The sequence below is a fragment of the Mauremys reevesii genome, linkage group 5 (assembly GCF_016161935.1).
Source record: "Mauremys reevesii isolate NIE-2019 linkage group 5, ASM1616193v1, whole genome shotgun sequence".
Lineage (NCBI taxonomy): Eukaryota > Metazoa > Chordata > Testudines > Geoemydidae > Mauremys > Mauremys reevesii.
The window spans coordinates 55,703,699-55,726,949 of NC_052627.1; the positions used below are offsets into that span (position 1 = coordinate 55,703,699).

The following is a 23,251-nucleotide window of genomic DNA, read 5'->3' on the forward strand; positions in this document are numbered from 1 at the left end:
ACTGTGGATTGCAGGTGTCACCTCCAATTCCCACTGAGACTCAGGCTACTTGAGGTTACTCCCAATCTAGGATGAAAATTGGCTAACGACTTTGACAATAATATTTGCACATATCATTTTTAATAAAGCTGGCCATGTTAACAATATAGTATCTCTGCCCTCTAGGCCAGATGCTCGAGTTTGCTTACGAGTGAAGCACTGCACTCTTTTTCTCTTTAAGGCTGACTGTCACTGCAGCTGACCTCAATATAAGCCATGAACCTGAGTCTCTAATGTAGTAGTGCAGCTTGCAATATGTCAAGTCACCAAGCCAGCCAAAAAACATCCAGTCCTAATTTAGAACCTCACAAATTTAAGTTCCTGTAAGTGACGAAAAATTCATACTATTTTAAAACATCTTTAAATTATATTCCTGCAACAAATGACTGACTGAGGCTTATTTTAACTAATCCTTTTAATATAAACCATATTAGGGATACGCGTTTCCAGAATTTGATGGTGCTATATCTGCTACGGTTCCTTAATTGGCGTATGCAAACAGAGTAATCAGAACAGTGATTTTCCTGCCCCTGAACAGGAAAATACAGTGAAGCTTTGATGCAAATCTTTAATTTTGCTGTGACCACCGCTACATAAGTGGAGTCAGCTGCACTATTGCAATAGGCTGCCAAAACATCCAGAATTTAACAGGGTGCTTAAAATGTTCAAGTGTTATGTTACAGTAAAGAACATATTTTTAAATGAGTAGAATTCTATTTATCAAAATTGTTAAATGAACATATTTAAACAGCACTACAATATGAAATGTACTGAATTGTAAACATTTGCTCAATGTCAAAAGGTTTCTGAATTTTAGAATTAGAAACATATTTGGAAACCTATCTTTCTTCCAAAGGGGAGAAAATCAAACATTTCCACACAGAAGCATGGCACATGATTTATATAAGTTAAAGGACAAGGTTAAAGTGTTAGACAAATATTAATTCCAGTTTTTCTAGTTTTCTATATGCAGTGCACAGGTGCAACTTCAACACCATATTATATGGTATAATCATTAAATCCATTCAACCAGACCTTAGAGAGTTAAAAACATATATTCTGAGGAAAAGAACTCCTCGGTCCAAAGGATGAGAATGAAACAGTGCAGAATATTTGTGTATCAAGGTGATTCCAGTTTCCAACTGGGAAAACAGGACTGTTAACACCCACATCCCCTGACAACTGTCCAATTATGTATATCACACTTGGCCTACTGTTTGCAGTAGAAGTAATCAATAAAGGATGTGGTTGAGTGAACATAGATTTTGGTTGAACCAATGCATGAAAACTTAATCATTTACTCAGAGTGGAGAAATCAAATAGAGCAGAGATGAAACAGCCACTAAGGGGTTTGTTGATTGTGCCACCAAGTTTGTGGGCTAGAGGCTGAAAGTAATAAGGCAAATGGAATCAGTGACAGGAGAAAATGTAAAAAGGTTTTCTTAATCTCATGAATTAATAGAAATGTTTTGATGTATTTTTGGTCATTTTTGGATATTTCACATCAAAGACCTTATGCTCCATTTATAGAAAATATAAAAATTACTAGGGCATATAATTTCTCTCAGGCAAAAGAAAATTAATTTGATTAATAACAAAAAGGTAATTCTCACACTACCAAAGAGCTCTGCTACTAGATGGTAGAATAATCTTCCAAAGAAATTATGGACGCCTATAGCTCGAGACATTTAAAACTAGTCCAGACAAAGCACTAAAATATAGTCTGCCAGAAACAACCCTGCATTGGACAGTAAGATGCACTAATAATGTTATAAATAGGTCTTATCCATCTCAATCATCTATAATTTTATGGTTCTTTCAAAAATTCATATTTTTCAAAAATTCTACATGCTTTGCATAACTATACATGTTCTGCTTCTTAAGATATTACTCTCCTATATTTTTTACAACATTGGCATTCATGACTCCATAGGGCAGTTATGATTGCTTCAGTAAAAGGTATTACATACCTGTAGTAACTCTTGTTTTCTCATTTCAAGCTAAATGAGCCAATGGAATTTTCTCTGCAAGTGTTAGGCATTATGGAGGCCTAAACCTTTTGTGACGTTGCTCAAGCAAGTCTTGCAAGGGTGGTTGAATCTGATGTACAAACCCAGTGCCCACAACATGTCCTCTGTAGTAAAGAGTGACATTGCCAGAGATTATCTTGAAGGTGATGCCCTTATACCAGAACTGCACCTCAAATAATGATAGGTCTAGAAACCTCCTATCAGGCTTCAGCAGCATGGTTAGGATCTCCAAGACTCCATATAAAACTGCAAAATACATGGGACAACAGGCTGGTTCTCAAAGGCTTTTTTCCCCATGGATCAGAGGGCAATCAGTGCAGATTCTAACATACACTGCAGTTGTGATGTATTACCTGAATGACCAGAGAAGCTTGTTCAACTCTGTTGTGTTAAGAGGCAATCAGTGGAATGATGCATTCAAAATGAGGTGACCCTGTCTATTCCGCACCAGGGTCTGAAGGTTAGAATCATAGAATCATAGGGTTAGAAGGGACCACAAGGCTCATCTAGTCTAACCCCCTGCCAAGATGCAGGATTTCTTGTGTCTAAATCATCCAAGCCTCCAGATCCAGCCTCCTTTTGAAAACCTCCAGTGAAGAAGCTTCCATGACCTCCCTAGGATGTCTGTTCCATTGTCCTACTGTTCTTACAGTTAGGAAGTTTTCCCTGCAATTTAATCTAAATCTGTTATGCTGTAGTTTGAACCCACTGCCTCTTTTCCTGCCCTCTGTAGCAAAAAAGAACTTTTCTCCATCTTTTTTTATAGTGTCCTTTCAAGTATCTGAGTGTTGAGCCCGCATTTCTCCTGCTCACTTATCAGAATGTAATATAGGACTGTGTCAAAAGCCTTGCTGAAGTCCAAGTATATTATCTCCATCGCATTCACCCTATCCACCCCCAAATCAGTTACCCTGTCAAAGAAGGAAATCAAGCTGGTTTGGCATAATTTGTTCTTGGTAAATCTATGTTGGTCACTAGTGATTACCTCTTCATCTGCCAGGTATTCACAAATTGAATGTTTTATACATTGCTCTAGTAGCTTCCTAGATATTGAAGTCACGCTGATTTGTCTATATTTCCCTGGCTCCTCCTTTTCCCCCTTTTTAAAGATGGGCACTATGTTAGCCCTTTTCCAGTCTTCTGGAATCTTTCCTGTCATCCATGACTTTGTAAATATTGTTGCTAGTGGCTCTGAGATTTCTTCTGCTAATTTCTTCAGTACCCTTGGGTGAATAGCATCCAGCCCTGTTGATTTGGATTCATTCAAATTGGTCAGAAGATCTCTGATGTGTTCTTTACCTATCCCATATTTACTGCATTCCTTCCCTTGACTTCATTAGTTGTACTGTTATTTGTTGGGGGGAGAAGACTGAAGCAAAGCAGGCATTGAGCAGCTCTGCCTTCCTATCATCTTTCGTTACCAGCTCACTTTCTCCATTGAGCAGTGGACCCAACACCATCCTTGATCTTTCTTTTTTGTCTGACATATTTGAAGAACCCCTTCTTGGTGTCTCTAGCATTTCTTGCCAGCTGTAACTCATTCTAGCCTTGGCTTTCCTGATTTTGTCCCTACACACTCCCGCTATTCCCATGTATACTTCCTTGAGGACATGCCCTTTCTTCCATTTCCTATATGTAGCCCTTTTAGATAGTTAGAAGCTCCTTGTGCAGCCACACGGACCTCCTGTGGCTCTTTTTATCTTTCCTCTGCATCGGAGTAGCTTGATATTGACTTTGACTCCCTTTCTTCTTAATTGGTCTTTCCAGAGGACCTTGCCTACTATTTTTCTGAGTTGGTAGAAATCTGCCTATCTGAAGGTTGTGAATCGTGATGGGAAGTCATTCAAACCTTCACTGGCTCATCCAGTATTTTCCAGTGGGGTCATCCAGACACAGGTCAGAACAATAAGCATCCAAAGTTCTGTGTAAGAGTGAACGGGGACCTACAATGTGTATCACATGCCCCTTTTTACATTGGGGAAAGCACTCCTTTACACCTGTCCTTCATTTCCCCTCATCCTCATAATATTGAGGAAGATTCAACAAAACAGATCCAGAGTGATCTTAGTCATGATCATCTGGGCTGGGCAAAACTGGTTCCTGGAACTATTGGCTTTCATTAATCTTTACCCAGTCATGATACTCTGTCTGAGCAGGATAGGGCAATGCTCTCAAATCTTAAGTCACTTCTACTTACAGTATGGCTGCTAGATTTCTAAGGTCAAGTAGATTTATGCTTGTCCAAAGAGATCAAAGCTATTCTGTTAGAGTCCAGAAGCCATCCATTAGGAGGTGTTATATGGCCAAATGGAACCAATTTAAAATAAGGAGGAGTCCTTGTGGCACCTTAGAGACTAACAAATTTATTTGGGCATAAGCTTTCATAGGCTAGAACCCACTTCATCGGATGCATGAAGTGAAAAATACAGGAACAGGTATAAATACATGAAAGAATGTGACCAAGTGTGAGGTCAGTCTAATGAGATAAATCAATTAACAGCAGGATACCAAGGGAGGAAAAATAGCTATTGAAGTGGTAAGAGAGTGGCCTGTTACAGACAGTTGACAAGAAGGTGTGAGTAACAGTAGGGAGAAATTAATATTGGGGAAATTAAGTTTAGGTTTTGTAATGACCCAACCACTCCCAGTCTTTATTCAGGCCTAATCTGATGGTATCCAGTTTGCAAATTAATTCCAGTTCTGCAGCTTCGTGTTGGAGTCTGTTTTTGAAGTTTTTTTGTTGAAGAATTGCCACTTTTGTTGGTTATTGAGTGACCAGAGAGATTGAAGTGTTCTCCTACTGGTTTTTGATGGTGTCCCTCAGACAGAGACAAACACCTACAGAATCTCTATCAAGAGTTCTTAAAACTGCAATACCCACCTGATGAAGTGAAGAAACAGATTGACAGTCAGAAGGGTACCGAGAAGTCACCTACTACAAGACAGGCCCAACAAAGAAAGTAACAGAACGCCACTAGCTGTCACCTACAGCCCCCAACTAAAACCTCTCCAGCGCATCATCAAGGATCTACAACCTATCCTGAAGGATGATCCCTCACTCTCACAGACCTTGGGAGACAGGCCAATCCTCGCCTACAGACAGATCCCCAACCGGAAGCAAATACTCACCAGCAACTACACACCACAGAACAAAAAAACCAACCCAGGAACCAAACCCTGCTACAAACCCCAGTGCCAACTCTGTCCACATATCTATTCAAGGGACACCATCATAGGACCTAATCACATCAGCCACATCATCCAGGGCTCGTTCACCTGCACATCATATATGCCATCATGTGCCAGCGATGCCCCTCTACAATGTACATTGGCCAAACTGGACAGTCTCTATGCAAAAGAATAAATGGACACCAATCTGACATCAGGAATCATAACATTCAAAAACTGGTAGGAGAACACTCTAGGCCACTCTCTTACCACTTCAAAAGTTATTTTTCCTTCCTTGGTATCCTGCTGTTAATTGATTTATCTCATTAGAGTGACCTCACACTTGGTAAAGCAAACCCCATTCTTTCATGTATTTATACCTGCTCCTGTATTTTTCACTTCATGCATCCGATGAAGTGGGTTCTAGCCCACGAAAGCTTATGCCCAAATAAATTTGTTAGTCTCTAATGTGCCACAAGGACTCCTCGTTGTTTTTGCTGATACAGACTAACACGGCTACCGCTCTGAAACCTGTCACCATGCAAGGCAATTTAAAATGTTACCTTAAGAAAAAGACCTGGACCCATTTTCATGGCCAGCTACAGTTATTTTAGAATTTCTCTAGTTTCTGATGGTATTAAGACTGTTATTAGTTTCCACTAACATCTACTTAGCGGTTATATCTGCCTATATCATGGAATGTAACCATTCTCTCTTAGAATATTTATTAAAGGGATGTTACAGACTTGTTTCTTCCCATTTGGGATTCTGCTGATCCTTGGCATTTGTGGCACTACACAAACTCATAGAAGAGCCCTTTAAGTTAACAGATACTGTGGTCTGTACCACCTCTTGCTGAAGCTGTCATTCTTCATGGCCATTAAATTATCCAGGGGGCCTTGGAATTGCAGGATCTGATGACCCTTCCACCTTATACTACATTTCACAAAGACAATGTGATATGCAGGCTTTGCTCAAATTTTCTGCAAAAACAGTATCAGAGTTTCACCTCAGTCTATATCAATGCCTGTGTTTTCCCCAGAATCCCCATAGGCATGCTGGGAAAGAGAGGGTACATACCATGAATGATAAAAGAGCTTTTAGTTACTACTTAGTCAGAATGAAGGTTGTTCAGAAAGTCAGAGTACTTGTGGACTTTGGAGAAAAATCTACCAATGAAGACAGCTCAGCTCTAAAGCTGTTTAAGTGGAGATAAAACCATGAATCCAATCATGTTATAACCTACCTGATGTTTGTGTACCAAACATCTTGGGAAACACTCAGCTAGGGAGGTAGCAGCATCAATGGCAAGAATCTGCAGTGTGCCATTATCTAAAAATCTTGAAATTCAGTTCACACTTTAATGAGTCACTAGTATCTCAAAACTGCACTAAGAACTGATGCTGATTTCAGGAGGGCAATGCCTCAGTCATTGTTCAGTTAGCAAGACTTCTCAGTTCACGTTAAGGAGTCAGTGCTAGCTGGTCTCCTACAATGGAGCTCTGTGGAGACAACGTGTAACATTTTCAAAAGAACCTAAAAGACTGAGAAGTCTAAGTCTCACCAACTTTCAATGAGACTAAGGGTAGGTCTACACTTAAAATGCTGCAGTGGGGTAGCTGCACTGGTACAGCTGTGGCCCCTGTTATGATTCAGTGAAGATGCTACTATGCCAATGGGAGAGCTTCTCCCATCAGCATAATTAATCTATCTCTGCAAGAGGTGGTAGCTATTTCAATGAAAGAAGCCCTCCTGTTGACATAGCACAATCTACACCGAGGGTTAGGTTGGTATAACTGCGTCGCTCAGGGGTGTGGATTTTTCACACCCCTGAGCAACGCAGTTATACCAATGTAAGTTTATAGTGTAGACCTGGCCTTAGGCTAAGTGCTTAAGTCACTTTTGAAAATGAGACCTAAGGGCTTAAATTTCTTAGGTGCTTTAATTTTTTTTAAATCAGAAGTCACAAAAAAGATAAAAGGAGTTACTCAATAGTAACTCTGTTCTCCAAGTGTATTGCCTCCACAGAGCCACAGGACGATACTCTCTCCTCTCCTCTGCCTCAGAGCCCAGCTCTAAATAGGGTCGTTGGCAGTAAAGGGACTGCTAGAGATAAGTCTGGCTGATGTAAGTCAGGAAGCAAGTTTTCCCCTGCTCAAAGCAGATTTAGATGGCACAGTGGTAAAAGAACCAGCAGACAGTCAGATCCAGCTCTCCCATTGTTGCTAGCAATGGTGGTGCAGCACTGGTGATAGAGAAATAATGGGGGAATTTATGAAAGTGCTCATTTTAGGCAAAGCTGGGACCTTTTGATGGCAACCAGGATGAGAAAGGAAATGTAAGTTGTGTCTGTCTGGTCAGCCTTCTCTCTCCGTCCCAGCCTTGTACAAGTGCTCTCTTTCCCATAAAGGCTGATTTGTGCAGATATTGTTGGAGTCTTGGAATAATATGTATACATCATGTATCCTGCAATACCTACGCACAACAGAATGAGTCAAGGACAATCCATAAACTTTGACTTTGAATTTCCTTGCTTTTATTGATCATATTTAATTGCATTATATTATTTTGTATCAATGATTTTTGTAAAAGTTCTAATGTCAAATTAATCCATTTCGCAGAGGCTTTTAAAGGCTCAAAATGCTGGACTGAAACAACAGAGAAGAATTATATTTGCAACAAATTGTTTACCCATAAGTGCTCAAAACACAAATGTCTCGATGGAAAAAGTGAGGTAGAACAATAAATGGAAACTTCTATTAAGAAGAGTTCTTGAAAGGTTACACTGAGGCACACTTACTGGAGCATACTATACTTTTCTAGGCTTTCTGCTTTTTAACCTGTAAAATATGACTGAATTTCTATCTTTCAGCAAGGTCTTTTCCTAACTTTTTGAAAATATAAAAACAAAACAAACAAACAAGACAGGAAAAGCTTTGATCATGCACTTTTAAAAAACTGTGCTGGTTTAAAATAACTTACGATGAAAGGGTCACTTACTGGAAGAAGGGCACTGCTTAAAATTTAAGCAGTCAGTAATGGGAACCGACAGACCTCTAACAATTTAAGTCTTTCACAGTTGAATGAATTTGCACTGACAGCAAGACAAGGATGTGCTAACCTACCTTACCAGGACCTTGGCTATAGCTTGATATGCTCGGCCTAGGCCAACAATATCACAAAGTTCTGTGGAGATTTCTTTGTAGGTGTTCAGAGTCTGTGAGGCAGGAAAAAACAAACAATAAAAACATATCAAACATTACTGCTTTTGATTTAGAATCAATCTGTCCATACAAGGAGCTAACATGCCATTTTTATTATTTCATTTTTTGTATATGCAACAATTACAAGTAATAAACATACGGATGTCCAATTTCCTTAAATCACTCTTTTGGCACTACAGAAAACCAAACAAATATGTGATTTACAAAATAATTTGCTTATCTATAATTTAATAGATTTTAGGAGCTGTGCATATTTTTAAAGAAATCTATGAGTCAATATTTTAAGACAGCATTCTGCATTCATATGTGATATATTTTGATATGATACACTGAAATGCACATTTTCTTTCTTTAAAACACTAATGATGAGAACTCTGCTTTTGGTACAATTCTGAGGCATAAAGGAAATTGAATACATTGTAGGCTGTATATTTAAGCTAGGGTTAATCAAAAAAGAATATTGTAGATCATTTCATTACATGCACTACTAATTATTCCAGCACACAAGCAATTTGTTAATACTTGTTTGGAATGTACTCCATTAACATTACCTCTTCTATAATCAAAGGATTACAGCTGCCACCAAGAAACATATGATCTTAATTTAATTTAACACTGACATCATCTGTATTGCATAATTTCCCCTTTTTCATCCATTTTTTCCAATGGGGATGAGGAGAGAAGGCATATAAAATGAAATCCCATTCTTTCCTCCCTCCCTCTTTGTTCCTTGACCCAACCTATTACACACATGAGGACACAGGAAATCTCCAAAGACTATCTATGGAAATCCTTTTTGCACATTTCCAAGAAAGGATTAGTGAATGTCATTTACCAGACTGAAGGAGGATAGGAGGTGTAAAGGGACATATGACAGCACCTTACCTACCCCACAATGCCTGTCTAGGGCAGTTTATGTTGTGGGAAAAGAAAGGGCACTTTGTATTAAGAGCTCATCTCTCTTCATCTGGTAGGGTGACCAGACAGCAAGTGTGAAAAATTGGGACAGAGGGCGGGGGGTAATAGGAGCCTATATAAGAAAAAGCCCCAAATATCGGGATTGTCCTATAAAATTGGGACATCTGGTCACCCTATCATCTGGTAAAGTAGAGGGTTCAAAGAAGAAGAACATCTGTGTGCCAAGCATCAGTGAGCATGGATTTCAGCACTCCTATTGCTGCTTCTACCACTCAGATTTCTTGTTGTCTACTGTGCATGTCTGGTATAGGCCTGAGTAGGGGTAGTTGATTCAACCCTCAGTGGATTCTCATTCTACTTTTGAGTAATCTAAACTATGTATGCACTGGAAAGCAACATTTGCCAATGTGTATTCTGCACTATTTCCTCTTCAGTACCTCATCAACAGAGCTTAATTCTTCATATTCAGCAGTATTACTTCCTGTGTTTTGAAGGGCATTGTGAATTGAAGCATTGAAGCAAATGAGATGTCAAAAAGAACAGATGACACTGGTCATAGGGCTCATAGCACCAGCTTGGAACTCTCTCTTGACTGAGTGCTTGCTCAAATTAAAGTCTTCAATGGTGCAGAATTAAAGAATTTTGGGGTTCTGTCAGGGCCGGCCCACAACATTTTGGCACCTGAGGCGGGGAGCACAAATGACGCCCCCATGTCCCTTCGCTTGGGCCAAAACTTTGAAAGGTCTCAATTCTGCCTTCTTCCTGTTCTACTCCTCTCATGGTACTGCTCTGCTACCTACCCCAGTAAAGGAGAACTAACAACTTAAAATGCCTTGTTCAAAAATTTCAATTAAAAATGTAACTTTTCTTGTCTGCATAGTAAACACTGGCATTTTTATCTGTTTGAATAATCAAAGTGGTACTTTCCATGCCTTCTTGATTGCAAAGATTTGAACTGCTTCCAGTCTGGGCCAGCTCATGCTCTACTGAGATGGTTGCAAGGCCGACCAGCCTCTCCTGTGTCATTGTGGAGTGTAGATGTGTTTTTATTAACTTTAGCTTGGAGAAGCTGCATTCTCCACTGGCAACTGTTACAGGAAGTGTTAGAAGTATGCACAGAGCAACAAAAGCATTTGGAAAGAGGGTGGTCATTTTATTTGTGCACATATATTCCAGAACAGCCTTTGGAGTTGATCCTGCTGAAATGTATCTGAAAGGGCTTTCAGTTCATCACCTAAATCACTCGCATGTCATCATGTGTCAACACTGTCTCTATTGTCTTGCATTGCTGGTGTAGGTCTTCTTCAGGTATAGTGAGGAGTTTGGGAATATCATACAACATCCCAAATATACTGCTGTGTTCCTTGAGTTGCATGAAACGTCCTACAACTGACTGTATTTCACAATCTAGCACCTGGTTAAAGATTTCAACTTTGAATTGTTTTTTGGGGTCTCTTATGGGATTATCCTGTCCTTGTAATCAAAATGTCTTCTTTTTTGGTGACTCTTGTGTTCTTGAATGGGTGGGAAAATAGCTTCAGTGGGAGGTTCCTCTGCCAACTTCTGTGCACACTTTAGAATGTTTTGAAATCCCTCATCTGACCGGTAAGACTGTAGGTATGACTTTGCTTTGTCCAGTTGTTCTATTGCTCCAGATATATCAAGGTCAACACATTGGAGTCTCTTGCTTACAACATTTATTTCAAACAGTATGTCATGCCACAACACTAAGCCACACAGAAATTTGAAGTTATGTATGTTTCTGGTGATTCCATTTCCCTCTGCCACTGTTCTCCCATGAACAGTACCTGTGATAGCATTATCCTCCATAATGGCAACTATGGCATCATCTATCTTCTCAATTTCGCGTTTGATAGCTTTATCGCCTCCACTCAACTTTCCCATTGTATGGCACTCAGTGGTTTCAGTGTCAGAGAGGATGTTCCCAGATGTTGCTTCAAAATTTGCCATTGATGAGTCGATACAGAGAAAAATACATAGATGCTTTGAATTACATTAAAAATTTCAGCAGCCTCACTAGAAGCTGATGCTGCATCACTGACCACCAAGTTCAATGAACGAGAACTGCATGGGACAAAAAAAGCACAAGGGTTTAACTCTCGGATCCATGTCTGTACTCCTCTGCTCTTTCCTCTCATGTTGGCATCATTATCGTAGCCCTGATCTCTCATGTCAGCTATCGCAATTCCCGTATCTTCCAGCTTTTTAAGAAGCACATTTATCATACAAGCTTCTGTAGTATCATCAATGTCAATAAATTCTAGAAAATGCTCTCTGACAGTCACCATTGCAGGGACATTTTCACTAGGTTCTGTTGTTACAAAACGCACCATTAAAGAAATTTGTTCCATATGGCTGATATCAGGTGTGCAGTCCAGAATAACAGAGTAATATCTTGCTGACTTCAGATCCGCCACAGTCTTCTGTTTGACTTTTGTTGCCAGTAACTGTATGATCTCATTTTGAATTGTTTTTCTAAGGTAGTGGTGTGTGTACATTTCCTGGGTGGTGACTCTTCTTAGATGCTCCTGGAGTACAGCATCAAACTCAGCCATCAGCTCCACAATTTTAAGGAAGTTTCCATTGTTTGGCACATACAGCTGATCTGAAGTGCCACGCAATGCTAGGTTTTGGGTAGCAAGCATTCTCACAATGGCAATGAGCCTTTTCAGAACATTTTGCCAGTAAAGAGACTTTACAGTAAAGAGATGCAATCTTCTCTTGATGCTGATCATGTATGGTGGCTTTTAACCTTAGTCTTATCTCAAACGCTTTCCACCTATGGAATGCTCTCTGGTGATTTGCTGCCTTCTCATGGCATGCCAGATTTCTAGCCAGATATTTCCAGTCCTTTGTTCCTGTAGAACAAAGGACTGGCTGGAACATTAGACTGGAAGAGTTTGCAACAAAAACCGTATGCAGCATTCTGGATTTTTCAGTACATAAGCCATGGCCTTCTCCACTTTGTCACCATTGTGGATTTCACGCCAGTAATGTGTTGGATGGAAACGTCTATTTTCATTGTCTTTTGGGGAACATTAAGTTTTTCACTTGCTGTGGCCCATGCAGTACAAGGAAGTCCCTCAGGCCACTGCTCAAGTGGGACCACAGTCCTGGATCATCTCGACTTAAGGAACTAAACTCAGCAGCAGCTGTTTCTTGCACCTCCACCACACTCTTTTCTGATCTACACTTTTCTTCAGGAATGTGCATGGGTACATCCATTTGAGATGGAGATATGGATGCTGCAGTAGCTGCCAGGTCACCTGCACTCTGACTAACTTGAAGATCAGGCATCTCCTCACCACTCACATCCTCCCTGGGGCCAGAAGGGTCACCGTGAACATGTGTGTCTATGTATCTCAGAAGAGCTCCTTCCTGCTCAGATAGAAAAGCTTCCTTTGCTTTCTTTCTTTTTCTGAATGCTGCCCCAGAGGGGAGTTTTCTTCTTTCACTCATGACTGCTGTTCTGTGCCAGCTATAGTGGCTCTCATCACTCAGTTGAAGGGGACAAATAAGCAGGCTGGTAGCAGGGCCTGAGTGAGGGAACATATCAGCGTCTTAAGGGCCTAACTGGCTCCTACTACTTCAGTTGACTGCCTGTTCTCCTCAAGTGGGTTCAGGGAAGCAGCAGGAAACAGGAAGCTCCCTAAAAAGCTGGTGTTAATCAGTCCAGGCTCCTGGGGGTGCTAGAGAGGTACATAAGAGGCTCCTCCTCCTCTCTCTCCCTGCAGCTCCTGCTGCTTTCTGTTATTCCCTCTCACCTTTTCTCCTGCCTGCCTGTTATGTCTTGTGCCCTCCTTCCTCCAGCACAGCATTCCACCATCTCTGTGCGTCTACAGCAGAGAGAATGCATATGTACCGGCAGCAGACACAATTTTTTACACTCTGGGTCCTAGTGGCGCCCCCTCACAGTCTGGCACTGGAGGCAGCTGCCTCAGTTTGCCTCATGGTAAGGCCAGCCCTGGTAACTCTCAAAAGAAAGTAAAGCCGCTCCCCCTAGGAAGAAATCCTTAGAGAAGGCAGAGGTGGTAACCTCACTTGCACTCCCCAGAGAATGGTTTTCCCACATGGATTGCTGAAGCCATTGCTTGTACAAGGAGGTGCAATGGGCACTCATAATTCTCAAATGTCCCCCATTTGAGGGATGTTACTTATTTTGGTCCCAAAGTTACCTACATTCCACACAAATCTGGTATGCTGTCACTTATATTGTTGAAAACTATTTAAAGCTATCCAGAATAAAGACTCATGCAACCGAAGTTACAGAAAGAGCTATTTATACTAAAGGAACTAATCCCGTAGAATGTTAATTTTCCTGTCTGAATAAGTCTTTTTGTGTCCCTCATTTTGGGTCAAGGTCCCATACTGAGCCAAAGCCTCAGCTGGTGACATAGGTCCACTGAAGCTGATTTATACCAGCTGAGGATCTTGCCCACTGTGTCCCATATTTGGGACTTGGCAAGTTGAGAAGTATGCCTGCCCTAGTGGGATGAATATGGCCTACTCTATTGTAACTCTTTCACAAAATAGGATGCTTAAGAGATCGATATTTGTGTATGCAATCCCAAATTGCACATAAAAGATCTGCAGAAAAATAAACCAATTAAATCATGAACATGAAGAGGGAAACAGCCAAGATATGGGTCCACCTTAGACTGTTTCCCCAACTTCAGCCATTGCAGATCTACCATATAATGAAGTGAATCCTCAAAGGAAAGGAGATGTGGAATTGTCCCTGTACTCTCTGTGTGCCCAGTGTTCACTCAAGCAGAATATGTGAATGGAGCCTGAGAGCCTCATCTATTTTCAAGCAGCAAAGAGTCTTGTGGCACCTTATAGACTAACAGACAAACCTCTATTTTCAAGGTTTCACTAACAGCTGCTGGGGAGGGAAAACATCAGGAGGTACTGTGAACCTAAAGAGACAGATTAAGATATAGACACTATAGACTCATGCCAGAACCCCAGGTCCTGGAGTCATACGATTATATCAAAATTGTAACTTTTATTTTAGAAAAAAGCATGTGGCCTTCATGGTTGTAAAGACAAGCTTGAAAACATGCCAGAGTCTGCAGTTAGCCTGAAACAACCAGCTCTGAGAAGAAGAGCCTCATGCAGCTCACAACAGCGTGTTAACTCCAAGAACTACTTTTTTGGTGGAAGGCGTCCTGCCAACACCACCCAGGTAAGTATTTGTAGCAAGAAAATATCACTGCAGCAGTCCTGACCCATCCACTCACCCAGATACCCTCTGACTGCTGGGGTAAATACTGGGGAATCCCTGTTGTCTCGCCTAGAAAGTGAAGGGGTTCCCATGTGACTGACCCATGCCACAGGGCAGTCCATATCATGCTATGCCTATAGCGCAGACTGCCTTAATCCAGCCCTTGTATACCTCTACAAGGGGGCCAGTAGTTTGGTTAGGTTATAGTAAGTTAATAAAGCAAGTAGGATGTGAGGGTTGTTGACAAAAGTGGGGTGGTGGTGTTGTCAGGAGAATGTAGCTGGTTAGAGCCTGGTGGGATCGCACCAGTGAGGGGACTTGCAACTGAACGTGGTGATTACTGGGGTGCCATAACTTGGAGAAGACACTGATGAGTCAAGCAGAGGATGAAGGGGAAAGGGCTGAGCCAGGGTTGGGAAAGCCAGTTGGCTGCTGATAGTGGGCAAGCGCAAGGAAGAGTCAAACATTAACAAAGGAGCTGATGTAGGCATTTGGAGGAGGGAACAATGTTCTCATTGTTTTTAAATGTGTACACGTCTGCTCAGACCTTAAGAAATTCACACTATCCTTCCTTATACAAATTGATCTGTCACTTAGCAGTAGCTTATTTGTAGGAATCAAGTCAAGGAAATAATTCTGCTGCTAGCTACACTCCTTCTTGGCCAATCTGTGCTGAGGACATGGATGTCTAGAAGAGGATGTTCAGTGGCTATGAAATCACAACAGTCATGGAGGAGATAAGTCAATAGGGTTGGAAGGCCATACAGTAACTGTACATCTGCTGCAATGCTGAAATACCCACAGAATTTAGTCAACTACTACAAGTACAGCGAAGAAATGGATTTTACTTTATTTTTACTTGAAAGCATGAAATAAAAATGCATTTTATGATAAAATACTATGCATTGCATACTACTTATCATGACTTTTGGTAATTTCCTTAGCAAGGAAAATGCAAGCACATTCTATTTTCTCACATTTTGTTTTTTTAATATATATATTTATGTTATATATATTTATATATATAAATGATATAACAAAGTGGACTAGGCAGGATAATCTATACTGCTAATGTACATTACAGAGGTTTATTTGGTACCTGCATGAGTTTGATTGATGAATTTCCTGCTGACAAAACAAAAAAGCAGAAGGTAGGGTTTATGAGGTTTAGAGTTATTGGAGGGGTTTAAAGTGGGTTTTTAAAAATTTGCTTTGTGCAAAAGGTTCTGAGGAAGGCAGACTATTGAAATGCATGAACTTGATGTTGCTAGGTCCATTATAACATCTTTTCAAATAAAGGTTGATACTTTTGTACTTTTGGAATCTTGTGGAATGAGTTCATATTCTATGTGCAGTTGAACTGATTAAATTATTGTACAGTTCTCGAAATAAGAGGATATAGCTATTTCCACTTTGTTTTGAAACACTGAAAAAGAAAATATGAAGTAAAATTAATGGAAGAAAAATAATAATTGAAGCACTGATTTTGTCATAAATCTCTTCTTAGCCTGTGCTGACCAAGTATACCGATGGCTTTATCTCAACCTCCTGCAACTATATGACTCAAAACTTTAAGTGCTTTCTTTGAGCAAGAAAAGCAGCCTCAAACACAAATACATTTCCTTTATCAACTTTATCTTTTGCCTCCTGTGATATGGTGGACAAATCCCATACTGGATCAAGGCAAGAAAGGGTTAGTAATCTGTTCTGCACAGTAGGGCTAAAGTCAATGTGACCCACAAGCCCTGCCAACAATGAGAGACACTAGTGAGAGGAAATAAAAAAGGCAGAGATCTTGGGTCTGAGACAGAAAGGCTGTGGGATGAGTAGCTCTTATCTAGGCACCTTACAAACAGCCAAATCCGGAGAGAAAACTTGGACTTGGCTTTAGGTTATCTTCTTATTAATGTATTTGTTTGAATGTCAAATTGCAAAATGAGGATGAGTTTTGACCATACACAGTGCCTGTGGACTGTGTCTTACAACAGGTAGGGAAAGTTTCCTACTCATACCTATGTTTTCCATAAACTTGGAATTGTCTTTGACCTTGATCTTTCCTTCCCCATACCATTTCCTCCACAGCACTGCCTTAAGTGTCAAGCCTCAAGGCTAGGATTTTTTAAAACTACAGACTGCAAGTGAATATCAACTCTTACCAGGATAATCACTTGACATAGACACAGGACAGGATGAATATTTGAGTGAACAGCATTTCTGTTTAGAAAGGCTGGTTCTGAGAACAACATCTCTCTTCCTGGGTCTTAACAGGTCTGTTGTGACTGAAAGTCACTTTTTTTGTGCAGAAAGCAATCTCAGTTTATATACCACATAAATCCTCAAAATAGGGCTGAAGTGGTCACTCTTATGTCCTTTGCCAAATAAAAAGTTAGTTATGGTTGTACATTTGAGAGAGAGGGAGGCACATCATCATAATGCATTTAAATCACTTTTTTGTCTATCTTTAATTATGAATCAACATGAAAGCTTGTAATTTATAAACAAGTTTCTTGCTTGATACTAAAGCACCAAATATAGTAAAACTGTTCAAACAACACACACATACCCTTATGCTTCAGAGAATAAACCATACCAATTTTATTCACTAAGTATTATATTACTAAAATGTGCTCTCCTAAACTTACAGGTTGTAAGTACATGTAAGTTGAATGATTGTAGCCACTTGAATCCATTAACCTCAATGACAACTGTATGGCTAAAACCCCACACGATCCTTTGAACATTTAGGAGCTTATGTTTCAGGAACACTAGAGGAAGGTCTCCTCATCCCAATAACAGTACATAAAGATACTAGATCCATTGCTGAGTTACTCCAATTTTACAGCAATGTGACCCCACTGATTTCAGTAGAGTCCGAACAGTATAAAACAAATACATTGCAACACTGGAGAATCTGTCATAATACCTCAATAGTTATATCTTGATGGTCCTCTCACAAGGAAGTAGGCAGTGTAGGAATATGATATTAGAAAGACCAAGGTACAAAACAAGATTAAACTAGCTGGAGATATAAAGGGTAACAAGAAAACATTCTAGACACAAGAGGAAGACCAAGGACAGCGGAGGCCCATTACTCAATGAGGCGGGGAAATAATAATAGAAAAAGTGGAAATGGCAGAAGTGATAAACGACTTCTTTTTTTCCAGTTTTCACCAAAAAGTTTAGTAGTGATTGGATGTCTAACACAGTGAACACCAGTGAAAATGAGGTAGGATCTGAAGCTAAAATTGGGAAAAAAACAAGTTAAAAATTAATTACACAAGTCAGACATCTTCAAGTCACCTGGGCCTGATGAAATACATCCTAGAATACTCAGGGAGCTAACTGAGGAGATATCTGAGCCATTATTGATTATCTTTAAAAAAGTCATGGAAGACGGGTGAGATTCCAGAGGACTAGAAAGGGGTAAATATAGTGCCCATCTATAAAAAGGGGAATAAGGATAACCCGGGGAATTATAGACCAGTCAGCTTAATTTCAGTACCAGGAAGGATAATGGAGAAAATAATTAAGCAATCAATTTGCAAACACCTAGAAGATAATAAGGTGATAAGTACCAGTCAGCATGGATTTGTCAAGAACAAATCATGTCAAACCAACCTAATAGCTTTCTTTGACAGGGTAGCAAACTTTGTGGATGGGGGAAAGCAGTAGATGTGGTATATCTTGACTTTACTAAGGTTTTTGATATGGTCTTTCATGACCTTCTCGTAAACAAACTAGGGAAATACAATCTAGATGGAGCTACTATAAGGTGGATGCATACCTGGTTTGTAAACCATTCCCAGAGACTAGTTATCAGTGATTCACAGTCAAGCTGGAAGAGCATATCTAGTGGGATCCTGCAGGGACTGGTCCTGGGTTGAGTTCTGTTCAATATCTTCCTCAATGATTTAGATCAGTGGTCTCCAAACTTTTTTGATCGTGCACCCCTATCAGTAAAAAATTTTTGTGCACGCACCCCCTGCCACGTCAGCTCTACCATTTTTGCCAAAGCAAAAAAAAAAATCTGCTTGGATTCCCACCCGAACTGCCGAAGCAAAAAAAAAAAAACCCCACCAAAAACAACCACTCCTCCTGCTGTGCTCCCCCAAGGATCCTCTTGCGCACCCCACTTTGGAGACCACTGATTTAGATAATGGCATAGAGGGTACACATATATAGCTTGTGGATGATACCAAGCTGGGAGGGGCTACAAGTGCTTTGGAGGATGATCTGGAGAAATGGTCTGAAGTAAACAGGATGAAATTTAGTAAGAACAAATGTAAAATACTCCACTTAGGAAGGAACAATCAACTGCACACACATAAAATGGGAAATGACTGCCTAAGAAGGAGTACTGCAGAAAGGGACCTGGGGGTCATATGGATCACAAGCTATCTAGGAGTCAATAATGTAACACTATTGCAAAAAAAGTGAATATCATTCTGGGATATATTAGCAGGAGGGTTGTAAGCAAGACACAAGAAGTAATTCTTCTACTCTACTCTCTGCTGATGTGGCCTCAATTAGAATATTGTGTCCAGCTCTGGGCACCACATTTCAGGAAATGTGGACAAACTGGAGAAAGACCAGAGGAGAGCAACAAAAATGATTAAAGGTCTAGAAAATATGACCTGTGAGGAAAGAGTGAAAAAACTGGGTTTGTTTAGTCTGGAGAAGAGAAGACTGTGAGCAGACATGATAACAGTTTTCAAGTACATAAAAGATTGCTACAAGGAGAAGGAAGAAAAATCGTTCTCGTTAACCTCTGAGGACAGGACAAGCAGCAGAAAGGGAAGTTTTGGTTGGACATTAGGAAAAACTTAACAACTGTCAGGTAGTTAAGCGCTGGAATAAATTGCCTAGGGAGATTATGGAATCTTCATCATTGGAGATTTTAAAGAGCAGGTTAGATAAACGCCTGTCACAGATGGACTAGAAGATAATACTGCCTTGAGTGCAGGGGACTGGACTAGAAGAACTCTTGAGGTCCCTTCCAGTCCTATGATTCTATGATATGAACATATGGTGATAAAAGACACAAAAGTGAGACTCTAAGGTGAAAACTTATGTTGGAAAAATGACTATCCATGTTAACAAAAGATTACTGCTGCTATCAATATTTTATCAATTTGCTTTTGCAAAAAACATGACAGGAGGATACTAATTTCTACTACTGTAACTTTAAAAACATAAAATACAATTCTGCTTCCAAACCTGCACTTTAAATTGTTGTCAAATTTTATTGGAAATACATTTATTTTGATTTCTGACAATCTAACCCCGCTTAGCCATTTCACAGTCGGTGAGCTGTAAAGATGTTTCTGCCTCATTTACAGTTCTTGAACATGATTTAGAAAATCAACTGCAACATTAGTCAAAGAGATCACTAGCTAATGATTTCTGACAAGCGCTGCAGTGACAGGCTACGACCCAGACTGGGCAGCAGCATCTGAGGATATTTTACTGGAGCCAACAATAGGTGTTGGTAGATAGATGACGCAATGTGCATTCAATGCCTCTCATGCACTTCCAGAAAAAGCACATAATTCTGACATGGCAGTAAACAGAATCTTTTTCTAGACATATTATGCAGTTAAAATAAAGACACTGGTGCTTCATGGGCATTTTAATCTGAAATTCAGTAAGAATACTACAAAAGATGTAAAAGAAATTTATATTTTGTTGATTTTTTTTAAGGCAGCTCACACTACTACTGAATTTAAAAACATTGGCTCAGAACACAGGAAGGAAAATTTACCAAAATATTCCATCCTTGAGTTTCCTTTAATTTCCTCGTTTTGCGGTGGGGTTTGAACCCCTCCACAGAAGAAAAGGGAGCTGGTCTCCAAACCTTTTGTAGGTGACAGTATCTTCCAAAGGCAGTGTCACCAAAATAGAGGCCCTATGCTTCCACATTGTCTTTGACGCTTTCTGCTGCAACCACTCCTATAACCCCATTAAAGCAGAGGCTCCACACAACAGAAGGTCTCTCCAGGAAAATTACTGCAACTTAAAGCTGCATCAATTTTTCTTCAGACTTCCAGAGGGTTGGGAGTGATATATGTCCTTCTGACCCTGGTTCGCGCAGTTCTTATGTATTGTGATAGACCCTGACTGACCAAAGCGGGGGCTGCTCCAGGCTAATGAGAACACCTGACTCCAATTAACCTGCAAAGAGTCATGTGAGGCCATTAAGGTAATGTGAACACCTGACTCTAATTAAGGTCCTTTTTGATACTATAAAAGGGCTCACTCCAGTCAGGCTGAGGAGAGGAAGTGCAGCTGAAGGGCTGGTCAATGAAGACACCCTCAAGTCATTGGTAAGGGAGCCCTAAGGTAAGGGTGAAGAAGGGAGAAGCAGGAGAGCTGTGGGGAAGTGGCCCAGGGAAATGTAGCAACCCTGGCAGTGAAAGGTTGACTGCCAACAGCTGCTACCATTAGGGTCCCTGGGCTGGGGGCCGGAACCTGGGGTAGAGGGTGGGCGTGGGTTCCTCCCAACCCACCACTACAGGAACACCTCCTGGGAGGGGAAGACAGGCCCCTGTCCGGACAGGAGGCTAAACTGTTTTGGTATGAGGCCACAGGAGCAACAGAGACTGTGGGAGCTCTCTCACCAATCTCCTTGCTGGCTTATGATGAAAAGGGCTCAGTAGACTGTATCCCTGGCCCTAGAGAGAGAAGGGCTACGTGGAGGGTTGCAGTGAGCCTCTGAAGCTAGCATAAACTGCCTGGACATGTGGGACCCACAGGAACAAGGTTGGAGCTCTGCCACAGTATGAAATGCCCTCTAAACGTGGATCAACAGGAGATAAACTGTCTCACTGTACTGAGCAAGCAATCAAGCTCCTTTTATTTTATTTACTAAGTATACTTCTAATATTTAATTTTCAATATTTTTCTGTTTTTTGGAGCCAAATCTTGTGATGCTTACTCTGTTTTCACCCAGTCCCTACATATGTAATTTTTTTTGGTGTATATCAGTTTCATCTATCAGTTTTTACAATGATTGATTAAGTGTCTACATGCCTACAGACCTACCTGAGTAAGGGCTAAGCAAAATCTGAGTATGGGTTTCATGACATGGCTCCTGCTGAAAAATTACATGGACTAAATTGCAAAGTGGGAGAAGTCAAAAGGCAAACAGAGATTATTTTTAATGTACTTTTTATGGTAGAGCCCGCAGGCCCCAATAAGGATCAAGGCCCCATTCCTCTAGACACTGTACAAACAAGTATGAAGATACAGTTCCTGCCCCCAAAGAACTTTCTATCTAACACTCAAATCCTGAAAGCATTTATGCATGTGAGTAATGTAAAGCATGTGAGTAGGTACATTGAAACCATGTGTTTCAAGCTATTAATGTGCATATGTGCTTGCAGGATTAATGCCTTGGAAAGAAGAATATTCCACAAATCTCTTGCAGACACACAATATATATTACATAATATATGTTTTGTATAATGTAATTTATATATTTTGGCAGAATGGATTCAAATTGATAGGATGTAATTACAAGTAATTTAGAATCAAAACTTAACAAAACTCCCACTGACTTCAATGGGGCCAAGATTTCACCTCATATGCTTAGCATTTTGCTGCATTGGGGCCTTAATGACACAACATTTATTAGGTGATTAAATAAAGGTGAATTATGGTCACTTTCCCCCTCTAATATTTTGTCAAGGAGGGCCGTAGGTATCTCTGATCTGGATCTCAAAAAAAAACAAAGAATCCTGCTTATAGACAGACAGTTTGCAGCATGAGCTTTTGTGGGTGAATCTTTTTCTTGCAAGAAAAAGGTATTTCACCCACGAAAGCTCATGCTGCAAAACGTCTGTTAGTCTATAAGGTGCCACAGGATTCTTTGTTGCTCTAATATTTTGTTATTGATACTCCTCCTTATGCTTCTTTCTTCATCAGTACTACTATTCCTTGTCATGATTTTCTGTGCTGTAATCAGCACTAACAGTAACTCTTAATTCTGATTCTATTTCTGCAATGGATGTATCAGTTCAGAAGCAATGCAGTCATTTTATAATCTCCCTTACTGAACCTCAGATAAGGTCTGACTCAATACAAAAATATTCCAACTAGTTCCCCTAGTGCAGAAGTCTATACATGCCTCAAAAAATCCCAGACATTCTAGTATAGTATTTTTGTACAATTTGAAATCTTCATTGCATGAGCCATTACTATAGCAAAGGTTGTTGTAACCCTAATTTAGAACTGGAATGTAATGTTTTCAAAACCAGCCAGTTTGGACATATTTCTTTGAAATAAAACATAGTATAACCGTCTGGAGGGAAGAAACTTCATCTGTAATCCTTTAACACTGATATAAGAGGAAAAAACAATTTATGTATCCTTTCCATCCTGACAGATGTGACAATGGCTACAAACACTATGCCTGCCAAGAGCTTTTATCAAGTATGTTATAACAACTAGTAATAAGTGTAAATAATAAATGGCTACGATCTTATGGGAAACAGTGGCAATACTAAACAATTTTTGGTGCTTGCTGATGGGGGTCTGCTAGTCTTGGAATTCCCTGGCTTCCCAGTAGACTTTTGGCCTGACAATAAACAACAGTTTAATACTTTATCTAATCCCAGCCAGGAGGT

The 23,251-nt window shown here is 40.2% G+C and overlaps 1 protein-coding gene across 8 annotated transcripts in view; it reads right to left on the reverse strand.

Moving 5' to 3' along the window:
* TTC29 (tetratricopeptide repeat domain 29) overlaps nt 1-23,251 on the reverse strand; it is a 187,088-nt gene that overhangs the window by 76,604 nt on the left and 87,233 nt on the right. For all 8 annotated transcript variants that reach the window (XM_039539201.1, XM_039539204.1, XM_039539202.1 and 5 more), the window contains one exon: nt 8,363-8,454. In XM_039539201.1, the coding sequence (XP_039395135.1) occupies nt 8,363-8,454 (92 nt within the window). The remainder of the gene's footprint in view (nt 1-8,362; nt 8,455-23,251) is intronic.